The sequence below is a fragment of the Dendrobium catenatum genome, unplaced genomic scaffold (assembly GCF_001605985.2).
Source record: "Dendrobium catenatum unplaced genomic scaffold, ASM160598v2 fragScaff_scaffold_1220, whole genome shotgun sequence".
NCBI classification, from domain to species: Eukaryota; Viridiplantae; Streptophyta; class Magnoliopsida; order Asparagales; family Orchidaceae; genus Dendrobium; species Dendrobium catenatum.
The window spans coordinates 1,554,682-1,567,134 of NW_021319682.1; the positions used below are offsets into that span (position 1 = coordinate 1,554,682).

Below are 12,453 nucleotides of genomic sequence, written 5' to 3' on the forward strand. Positions count from 1 at the left end.
TTGATTCTAAGATTTTAGGTTTAGATTCTTATAATTTATGTTTTATTCTTTTATTGTTAGAAGTATTAAATGAAAGATTGATGTACTAATGTTTTGATTGAACTTATGATTATTATAAATAGATTTTGGATAAATTATGAATATAATAAAATATTTTGGTTTATTTGGTTGCTTCTACTAGTTTTATTTAACAAATAAAAATTAGTAGCTCTAGTAGATTAATTAAGAGGTAAAAAAGAAAATTCTTTCATATTAGATTTTGGAGCGTCAGATATTAGTAGTAATGTGCGGTAGTGAATTAATCATATTCATATAATTTTTTGTTCAACTAATTTGATTAATTTATCGAAGTCTAATTTTATAATTTATCTTATGATGCTCTTGCGTAATTTAAATCATTTCTTGTCAAATATTGATATTAATTCATTTATTTGCTTAGTTTGATACATGAAAATGTCATTTCCTCATTGCTTCACTTAAATTCTTTTGAAAAAAATGAGTTCTACTATCATACTCATTTCAGATTTCTTAGAGTTCATTGATGAAAATTCATGTCACAAATATTCATTATTATTTTCAAATAATATATCATCAATATAAATATACGCAGTGATTAAATCATCTCATATATTCTTACTAAATATTGTATCTACTCTACTTTCGAAAATCATGCCAAATCAAGAAATTAGTTGATCTATCATAACAAGCATGAATAGCCTGCTCTATACCATAGTGGTATAATTTCATCACATAAACATATAGCTCCAAATAAAACTTTTTGATTATGGATATCTAAATCAACATTTGATGAATATTGTGGCATATGTGCTAGGGGTATAAACGAGTCGAGCGAGTCAAGTATTTGCCTTATCGAGCTAAGCTCATTTAATTTTCATTGAGCTCGTGCTCCAGTCGAGCTCTATTTTTTGGGCTTGAGCTCAACTCAGGCTTGTTTGGAAAGCTCAAACTATACTCATTTATTTGGCTCAAACTATAACTTATAACAATGCATTATAAGCCTCATATCAAATGATACAATATCTCCATATAAAGTATAATTATAACAATCCACCTATTAACCCCAAAAAATAGTAATATGTCATTTTTATCAACTTATATGGCTTATGATTCTTATAATTATTTTTTTTTTAGAAAATTAATGCATTATTATTTTTAATTATTTTGATCTTCTATTAATATAATAATTTGCACAATCTTTTCTTATAAGCCCAAAATTGTGCATAGCTCCTTTGATAAAATAATCAAAAGCATTAAATATTGATATTCCTACCCTACACATCATAAAAAATTGCTCATCTTTTCTTAAGCCTTAAAAGATGAATATTATTGAGATTATCAAGAATATGATTGCACCCTATTACTATATTAAAACTATCTTAGATATTATCTTTGTCAACTTAAAAATTAATTCAAGCAAGATAACCAATTCTTTCTTCTCTAAGTGGCATTTTAGTAATATATTAATTTTATTTTAAAAAGGTTTTTCTCCTTTATTGTAAATTTTTAATTTTATAGAAGTAGGTAATGCTCTTATATTTGAGAAATTATTATGTGCGGCTACCGGACGTCATCGTGAGACGAATCAGGAAGCATCACATCATTATTTTGTTATGTATGTGATGTGTACCATTATATACCGGATGTCGTTATATATTCTGATTCGTCTCCGAATAATTCAAAGACCGCACTGAATAATTTCTCCTTATATTTAGAGCAAATTATTCCTTTTTTTCCGATGCTAATAAATAATATAGAAATATTAATTTATTATAATAATTAATTAGATCTCCACCGATTTAAAAATAATTTACGACTACATAAATTCTACGCCAATAGGGTTTCTCTTTAGTTGAAAAAAAAAAGAGGAAACAGCGAAACAGGTTGCTTTTTCTTCGTTAGGGTTTTCGCTTCTCCAGGGTATATTTCTCACGATTCTCTTGCGGTCATCTCTTTCACGTCGATCTTCTATCATCTGAGGCGATGTCGCTGAGGCCAAATGCGCGAGCGGAGGTCCGCCGAAATAAGTACAAAGTGGCGGTGGACGCGGAGGAGGGCCGGCGGCGGAGGGAGGACAACATGGTCGAGATCCGGAAGAACAAGCGGGAGGAGAATCTCCAGAAAAAGCGCCGCGAAGGCATGCAAGTTCAGCCTTTCCCCTCATCTGTCCAAACCTCAACTGTGGAGAAAAAGGTTTGCACTCTCATCTTGCTTCTCTTCGCTACGCATCTCATCTCCTTTTGCGTCGATCTAGCTGCGATCCCGTCTTTTACCTGTTATCCCTAGGGTTTCCAGCTTCGCCCGTTTCCTGCACTTATTTATTATGACCATAGTTTGATTTAGGGTTTTCTATGTCAACTAATGAAAATTGTCTGCTTACGGTGCTGGAGTAACAGCTAGAGAGTCTTCCGGCTATGGTATCCGGGGTTTACTCGGAAGAAAGCTCCTTGCAGCTCGAAGCAACCACACAGTTTCGTAAATTACTGTCAATAGGTATTGCATAATTGATTAGCACTTTTTGTTTAATGTAAATTAAATTTGGAGGGGTTAACTTTGCTAATGTTTTGGGATCTAATCTTCAAACAGAACGCAGCCCCCCTATCGAAGAGGTTATCCAGTCTGGTGTTGTTCCACGGTTTGTTGAGTTTCTTACAAGGGATGACTTTCCACAACTTCAGGTTGGACATGGGATTCACTTCATACTTTTCCAAATCTAATTTATCATTATATCTGAGAAAATGAAATTTTGGTTGCAGTTTGAAGCTGCTTGGGCACTCACCAACATTGCCTCTGGGACCTCCGATAATACCAAAGTTGTGATAGAGCATGGGGCTGTCCCTATATTTGTTAAGCTTCTTGGTTCGCCCAGTGATGATGTGCGAGAACAGGTATATGTTTCTGCCATATTTAAATTTCTTCATGGAACTATATGTTTAGATTAAGGCATGAGGATTCTTAGAATTAATTGAAATTTAGAACCCCAGTTTTGAGGAGAAAATAATATCCCCTTCCTTCTTGGCATCCTCATCATGGACAGACTTCTTCGGCATTGAATTTTTTGCATTTATATATGTCAACATGCATATAGACTAATTGAAATATCAACTTATTTTTATATTAAGAAATCTATTTTTGGTCTAGACTTGACTGTTCTAATGTACAAATCTTAGTGCAAATAATCTGTGCATGACTTACTAGGTCTTCCCATTAGCATTTCCATATGAAGTGTTCCTCCAACCACCTGTTCTTACATTCTGAAGCCCCCTGACCAATATTCTGCATTTTATCTTGTGTATTTAAAATATTCATCGAATTTTCATTGAGGATAGGAGCTTGTTAAAGAAAATCCCTTCCACTTAGGGCGAACTTTAGTGCAGTTAAGTGGCTACCTAAAGTGTGAGACTTTTTGGTTGTTTGGTTGATTAACCAAAATAAATGTCACTGTATTCGATGAAGTGATGGATGAAATATGTTTTATATTTGAGTGGTTTGTGAATATTGAAATAGAACCGGCCTTTGAAACATTACTCAAGCTTAATTCCCCCAGAAGTTAAAGTTCCACTTCTTTTGAACATATAGATTGCAAACTAAACCCATTATATCATAATAGCATAGATGAGCATACTAATCCTACAAATGCTTGAAAGAAAAGCAACTTTTGTACAAGTACCCCATTTTAATGTTTTCAGCCCTCTACCTGAACTCACGTTATATTTTATTTTTCTATTGGAGGTTTTCTTACATTTGATTAGGAATTACAGTCGAGCCTGTCATGTTAAAGTCCACTTATTGAGCTTTCATTGGAGAAGTTGAAGTCCCACTTCATTTACTTGCAGATTTCTAATTGCAAATAATTGGATTTCTTATATGTTCAAATTATGGAAGTACAATTGGAGAATGAGGCCTCCTTAAAACACTACTAATTTTCCCTTCCTTTCCTGCTTGAATGTATAAGAATAAATTATAGATAGGAGCAGTTTTCTTTGCACTTCCTTCACATAGAATTTTGTGACTGGTTTTTCTCATTTGAATTTTTTTTATATCTAGGCTGTATGGGCATTGGGTAATGTTGCTGGTGATTCTCCGAAGTGTCGGGATCTTGTTCTTGCCAATGGTGCATTGATGCCACTGCTGGCACAGCTGAATGACCATGCTAAGCTCTCCATGCTTAGGAATGCCACATGGACGTTATCAAATTTTTGCAGGGGGAAACCACAACCCAACTTTGAGCAGGTTTGGCAGCATGTTGCTTCTTCTCTACTGTATTGTTATCTATTGTTTTTTTTTCATTTTCTAACTACTAATTTGCCCTTGGACCAGACAAAGCCTGCTCTCCCTGCACTTAAACATCTCATCCATTCAACTGATGAGGAAGTCCTCACTGATGCATGCTGGGCTCTCTCTTATCTTTCTGATGGCACAAATGACAAAATCCAATCTGTAATTGAAGCCGAAGTTGTACCTCGGCTGGTCGAGCTTCTTTTGTATGTTATTATCCCCGCAAGAGATTTCAGTTGTGTTATGCTAATGTTTTGATTTCTTGACCCTCTTTCTAATGCTTTACTATAATTGTCTCTTTGTCTTGTTGAATTTTATTATTTTACTCAGCCATCCGTCACCTTCAGTGCTAATCCCTGCGCTTCGAACTGTTGGGAACATTGTCACTGGAGATGATATACAGACACAGGTAATAAAAGATATAATTGCCTGCTTTCTGATTTAGGCCATCCGTTTTCTTGAGATTGTGATTTAGTTTCTGGTTAATCCAATATTCTTGAGAGGTCCATAAAACTTGTAGTTACATTGTGGGATATAGGGTGTTTGTTTGGACTCCAAAATAATTTTGGATTGCATTTTGCATTAAGCCTAGAGAAAATTGTTCATGATCAGGAGAATCTACAATATTTGTTCAATATTGTGATATGCGTAGCTTGTAGGTTGAGCATCAACAATGAAGAATTTTTATTCATCAGTTATGATATATTTATATTTTACATTTCCAATATTCTATTTTGTGTTTTGTAAATTACTTAAGTGTAAACTAGGGGGGCACAACTTTAATTGGATTTCTTATGTGTTTTGTAAATTACTTAAGATAAATATTTGAGGATGATGTGATGGATTGTAATTATGATTTTTTTTTTGTTGGCAATGAAAATGTTCTTCTAATATATTTCAATTTCCGCATATTATTTTTTCTCTATGCTTGATTTTTTTGCTTTTTGAATTGCCTGGTTTCCTTCAGTAAACTAGGTGCTTGGTTGGTATATATATATATATATATATATATGTTCATTTTCTTATTTATTTGTTCTTATATAGGTTTTATAGGTTTTGCAATGATGAACACAGGCATTACTTGATACACATTTGGAGATTTGAAAGGATGACAAATATAGAAAAATTTTGGAAGGCGGATGGATGATAAATGAAAGGCAAAAGTGAAAAGCATAGAGAGTTAAAGAGTGAACTAAAGAAATCTAATGAATTACGTGAAATTTATTATCGTGCCTTACTTCCTTTTCTTTAATAGTAAAAAGGGACTTGTGTCAGTTTTGGAATTTCCATTGCCATGTGATCCTTTTGCAAACGCTTGCAATATCAAAGACCTTGTGATTTGTAACATATGTAAGTGGCAAATTATGCCTTTAAATGCAAAGTCAAAATATCAAAAATATCTTTTTTTCAAGACAAAAGCTTATATCCATGGTTTCTATATATAAACATAAATCAATAAAGAGTTAGATATAGTGGATCCGGTTGAAATCTACCTTGGTTAGAATGGTATATATTTCATCTCATTGTGGACAAGATCTTTGTTCAAGTTGTTTCCTAGAAGTATAAAAGTATTAAATTACATGGGCACACATCAAATGGTGTATATGAGTACGCCATGGCCAGTGTAGTTCATTTGTTTTGTTTTAGATTTGCAATTTCCACGCTAAACTATATCAACGAGAAGTGTTTTTTGTTCAACTATAGGACTTTTGCTTTTATGTTTATTTTTTTTTTCATTTTTCTGTATTATCTGTGGACCAATTGCTTGTGATTGTTCTAATATCTAGATTGATTGCTACTTTATTCCCTTTAGAGAAGTAGAAAATTATAGTAAAAAGAAGATGCTACGGGCATTGTGGATCGTCATGCTTGTTGGTGAATAGAATAATGATTGATGGGTTTATTGGAGAGGAACACGAGCATCTTAAGAAGTTTATAGGAAAGATGAAAAGGTAGAAATACTTATATTCATATTATTATTGAAGGATTGTCTTCTCTTCTATTATGCACCGACACTATTTCATAAGAGGGAATTTAGTGGCAGACATGGAAATGCGTCCGACACGACCTGGACGTGTTGGTCCGTGTCGGATTAAAATAATATTTAAATTAAAAAAAATGTACACGTGTCTTAATATTTGATGTTTAAATTTATTTAAATTACAGATTTGCTTCTATAGCTTTTATAGACAGTTATCCTTACCACCAAATTTGCAAGACTATAGTGGGCATATTTCTTTTTTTGTTTGCAGTCGCCTGAGTGATGGATGTTGTAGGCTTATAAGTGACTAATGGGAAGATAGCGTTTTTAATTTTTTAATATTTATTTTGAAAGAGTAGAAATAGAAACATTTGATTATTTTTTTGTTTCTTTATTTTCTGCAATAGGAGTTGATAGGGAATGATTTATTTGAATAGTTTGAGAGAGTTTTGAGGTCAAATGCCAATTGATAAGATGGCTTATAGAAGTATTATTTCAGCGAGTAAAAAAAGAGCATAGTAATTAAGAGCAAAAGTTGTGGACAAAAGGTTGATATTGCAGATCAGCGGCAAAGTAACTAATAATTTAGCTGGTCATTTAATAACAAACTGAGGTGATGAGCTAACATGAAATGGGGAGAAACTGTAATAAATACAGATGAATAGAATTAATCATATTTGCTAGAATTATACTGCTCTGTTGCAGCTTGAGTTGTTTCATTCGAAATGGTTGTGGAGCTATGGGAGCTGTGATGTTTTTGTAAGTGTGTATATTCACCTTTCGCATAGTTTGATATCTATTCGTGTAATGTGGATATTTTAAAGCAGCAAGATTGAAGATGTCATGTAGATGTTTAGTGTAACAAAAGTCGGTGCTTGCCACATGTACTGAAGCCAATATGGTGGTATGCTCATCTGCATGTTTCAAATTTGTATTGCAATTAAAAGTTTTATTAGTGGATGTTGACCTAACATTTACTAAATCTTTCTTATCCATTTTTGGGACCTGCAATTGTTTTTTTGGAGATTACCACCTTCCTGCCTATTTTAGTGACAGGAGGCATGCCATATATTTTTCATAGCACCATCATAACTCACCATTGTTTAAAATTATACAATATGAGGCTCGTTTTGAGACCTACCTCAACACAATTCCGTTGAAAAATGTCTCGAGGTGTATCAACGCTTACACCTCGAACTTTTTATGAGGCATGTGATTAGATTGGCTGAGGTGCACCTCGTCTTGTTGGCATGAGGTGCATATTTTTTTTATTAAAACTTATCTAAATATTAAACTAAAGCTCCAAACAAATAACGTCTTCATGCACCCCCGCCCCACAATAGTTTTCTCTTGATTGACTAGACCTTCAGCTCGTTGCCTCCACAACAGCGACCACTACCGTAGTCACTGCTAGGGACCACTTGGAAGCCGTACACCACCACCATCTTCTCTAAAAATTTTGGTGCTTTAAAAATTTTGGATTATTGTGCCCAACTTTATATTGATGACAAGCATTTATGAAAGAGAACAATGTCTGAAATAAATAAAAATAAGCATATTGTGTGGCGGTGGACTCTACAGGGTGTGGTAGGGGAGACTAATTTTTTATGATGAAGACTCAAATAAAGACCCTATCAATGATGAAAATGCAAATGTTATCTGAGTTATCAACAATTCTAACTTTTTTTAAGAATTAAATGTAGAGTAGTAGTGAAGTGAGAAATAAGGAATTTTGAGTTGAACTTGATGTTATATGATATTTCTATGCAATTATGATATTTTATGTTATTTTGCTATTGTAATATTGGATTTCAATTCTATTTTATGCAATTTATCACTTGCCACTTTACATCTTGTGTACTTTTTTGTTTCATATGTATGTCAAGTTGTTACTTTATAGTTCAATAGAAAGTTAATGTCATCTTTTAACATATTATTTTCATTTTATCTAATTTTTGAATTTTGAGGCTTACACTTCAAGATGTCTTGAGGCTTTTATGCCTCTCGTCAAGAATAAAAAACTCCTCAATATCCAATTGTGCAATTTTAAATATTGGAACTCACCTTTGATATGTAACAGACATGATAAAATAAATCAATCTGCCCAAGTGTTGTTAGGGCTATTGTTTGAATATTGAGAATTTGAGTGGAAGGAAAGGGAAAAAAGCGACAAATCAATGCTGATGCATTGATTGATAGGTCAAATCTATGCTGATGATTAATTATGAACCCATAAACTTGTGGGATCTCTTTTCATTTCCTGCACTAACCTTCAATCTAAACAATGACAAAGTATTGGCAACTGCATGAATAGCTAACAGAAACGTTGGCATCAATAGTTTCTTACATTTGCTAGAAGAAAGTTTAACTTTTCTGACATTCAGACGAGTGTAACGTGGCAAGTCTAAGTTTTTGCTAGTGATCGCTGATGATATTGAAGTGACGGGATGCCATATCACTCTCTTTTAGTGCAGGAGAAACCTTTTTTTTTTTGTATTTTCTGGGTTTATGTGTTCTAGTGAGTTTTGGAATATTACTCATCTTTCCTCTTATTTTCATTTTGTTAGTGCGCCCTAACTTTGTTTTCCTTTGTTCAGTATGTCATCGGCAACGGTGCTCTTCCATACCTTCTGAATCTACTGACACAGAGTTATAAGAAAAGCATTAAGAAGGAAGCTTGTTGGACTATCTCAAACATAACTGCTGGAAATAAGGAGCAAATACAGGTATTGGATATAGATATTTCCCAGCGTATTCACTTGTGCAAACATAAAGTCTCTCAACCACTAATCCTTGAAGCACACAAGACATTTAAGCTAGTTAAAAACTGATGAAAGTTTTGTTCATTCTATCTGACGTGAGTAGCACCTGGTCACATGGGAAAATAAACATTATATAAAAACTAGTGCACGGTCCCAAGTCCTGGATGAGAAAAGTGGAGGATTGCGTTATGTAGTCGACAGCCAGCATAAAATTTGTCGAATAATCATGACATGAATCCTGAGAATTCGACTTTTAACATGACACAATGACGAAAAAGGATTCATGTCATGTAGTGGAACAAAGGCTTGATGGTGTTGTTGTATAAAAAACTGGTGCACTTTTTTTTTTTGGGACTGGGAATACTGATTCATTATTTGGATTTGCAGGCCGTGATTGAGGCTAATATTATTGGTCCTCTGGTAGATTTGCTTCAAAATGCGGAGTTTGATATTAAGAAAGAGGCGGCATGGGCCATCTCAAATGCCACTTCTGGGGGTACCCATGATCAAATAAAGTATGTCTTTCCTCTCTTAAATATTTCCTTCCATGATTGAGACGGCAGTCTTGTTTGACTGTTTCTTTGTGCTTCTGGTGTTCAGGTTTCTAGTTGGCCAGGGGTGCATAAAGCCCTTGTGTGATCTTCTTGTCTGCCCAGACCCCAGAATCGTGACAGTCTGCTTGGAGGGCCTCGAGAACATCCTGAAAGTTGGCGAGGCTGAGAAAAACCTTGGAACCACTGGAGGGGTGAACCTCTATGCTCAGATGATTGATGAAGCTGAAGGCCTAGACAAGATTGAAAATCTCCAGAGCCATGACAACACTGAGATTTACGAGAAAGCTGTAAAGATATTGGAGACTTACTGGTTGGAAGAGGAGGATGAAGCCATGCCTGCTGGCGATACTGCTCAAACCGGATTCAACTTTGGAGCTAATGAACAGTTCTCCGTCCCTTCCGGTGGATTCAAATTTGGCTAGAGGTAGAATATCTGATTTCCCAACCTCTATAACTATGATGCACCGACACTTCTCCTCAAAGAGGCGTGCAGTATCCGACACGACACTCGTCCGACACACATTTTCCGCCGAAAACGTGTCCGATTAAAAAATATTAAATACAAATTGGACACATGTGTCCGACACACGTACCTTAAATATTTTATGAATTTTTTAAAATATAATTTCTTGTATTTTGTGGGATTTAAACTAAATTTTTTATTTCCTATCCAAAACATCAAATCAACGTCAGCACTTAATACCCGATCATCGAGTATTCTCATTTCCATTTCTTTTTGGCAGTGAAGGTATTTTTATCTCCTCTCTTGGTGCTTGATAAACGGCATCAACCACTAACTCTGGACATCCTAATACTAATCATTTTAAGCATAAATTCTAGTTACATGACTTATTATTTTCAAATTATTTTTAAAATTATATTTATTTAATTTTTATACACTATTTTTAAAATAGAAAAAAACTATAATACCGTGGCCAGCCTGTGTCTGTCTTATATTTTCAATAATTGACGAGTCCCGTGTTGTGTCGTATCCGAGTAGCCGTGTTTGTGTCTGTGCATCATAGCTCTATATGTTTAATTCTTACTGAAAATGCTTTGTATGTTCAGGGGTGGCTTCTCGTGCCAAGTTTCCTAAGATATCTCAGCTCGGTGTGGGTGCGTCCAGTCATGTCGGTCACGGTCCAGTCGGTTTATCTGTCCTGGCGTCCAGTTTGTTGTGGTCGGGTTATGCAGGATGGGCGTCAATAAACGTTTTTGGGGAGGTTGGGCTCATCCTGGAGCTTTCTGTTTCTATGGTGAGGAGTTTCAGATGTGTGATCTGATGTAATATTTTGAGCTTAGCATCTTCTCTTCACCCTTGGTAACTGCCTGATATTATTTTTAAGATTATTTTTAGATTTTATAGGCGGACTATTATGTTCTGGTTTGTTGATTCTAGTACAGTGTTTTGTATTACTCTTTATTATGCATAAAGCAAGAATTTATTCGGATGTTTTTGGGATCTGTGATATTCACGTTTTTTATATCATTTTTTAGACTGCTCTCAGCTTCATATGCATTTCCACAGAGCTTTATTTAATGAAGTTTATGTAATCCTTTGTCTGGTTTCATTGATCAAATTTTTTTTTGTTAAGTATGCAGTATTAGTGTTATTATCTTTTATAGTTTATTGATGATCGAATTCTGTTTTCAGTTCTTGCTAAAGTGCTATATTTTGTATTATAAAGTTGTTTTTTAAAGCACTAAGAAAATATTTCAAACGAAGTATTAAATATAATTAAGTTGATTTCAATTAATCAAAATTTGAGTGATTTTTATATAGGTTTTGAATTGTGAGTATTATAATAAAAATAATTTTTATATAGGTTTCGAATTCTGTTTTCAGTTCTTGTAATCAAGTTTATTTTAAGAAATCTTTTAGCTTCTTGTTCAAGTATTTTTCTAGTCTCTTTTCACTCATTATTCTTAGTATAATTGGCTATGATTCATGGACAATTCTAGCTTTAACATCCTAAATGGTGCAGTGAGCATGAAGCCATTACCTATACTTCAATTGTTCATGAGATGCACCACCAAAATAGTGAGGAGTTGACCTCAACACTATCAAGAAGAAAGGTAGATTAAAGAGCTGACACTAATTAATTTCTTCTTAAGTAAGATTTCCATGATCAAACGGCTTGCAAAATTCAAAATCTCCCTCACTAAGGTCGTTAAGGAAAAGGTGGATCATGATGATGACCATATCACTGAGTTGGAATCGATTGTCTCACTACTTGATATCAATGATGGATTAATTTGTAGGCTAATTTCACTATCTTCAAGGACTCATCTTTGAGGTGATTCTCACATCTACCATTCTTTCATTATTTATTTTTTGAAGTTCAGAGGGTGCTTGTAATACAATTTGCTAACAAATAAAAATTGTTGAAAAATTCATATGCTTTATTGCAAATGATATAGAACCGAGTGAGTTACAGATGAGCTTTATTATTCAATTCAAATAGGTTTTAGATGCGATAGATTGCTTAAACTAAAATTGCTTTAGCCTGAGGTCTATGTGAAGGATCTTTCACTTATGCAGTCAGCATGTAATAGTGGAGGACATTGTTGACCTTATTTTTGAATGAGGTCCAAATCCCTTCCTCTTCTCATCCGTAGTGCTTAGGTATTCCTATCTCAGTGTAGACCTAGCATATGGAGAGCATAGAAGGAAACCAAAGGATTTAGTCTTCACCAAACCTAAGTGACTTAGATATTTCCTAAACCACTTCTCAAGAGAAATAGGGAGTCTCCAAGGCAATCTCAAGTCTTAGTCCAAGGCTAAACCTATTTTAAACCTAACCTTCACAAATTTATAACCCATGGCACTACAAGTGATATTTCAACCTAAACTTAAACC

General features: G+C 34.2%; 1 protein-coding gene across 1 annotated transcript; it reads left to right on the plus strand.

Moving 5' to 3' along the window:
* The first annotated feature begins 1,858 nt into the window (after window positions 1-1,858).
* LOC110111881 (importin subunit alpha-2) lies at window positions 1,859-11,057 on the plus strand. The gene is made up of 11 exons (XM_020843936.2): window positions 1,859-2,211; window positions 2,415-2,511; window positions 2,605-2,696; window positions 2,775-2,906; window positions 4,066-4,251; window positions 4,339-4,502; window positions 4,627-4,705; window positions 8,875-9,003; window positions 9,427-9,554; window positions 9,640-10,017; window positions 10,662-11,057. The coding sequence occupies exons 1-10, from the start codon at window positions 2,002-2,004 to the stop codon at window positions 10,013-10,015; spliced, it is 1,593 nt and encodes a 530-aa protein (XP_020699595.1). The 5' UTR covers window positions 1,859-2,001; the 3' UTR covers window positions 10,016-10,017; window positions 10,662-11,057.
* Window positions 11,058-12,453: the final 1,396 nt, after the last annotated feature.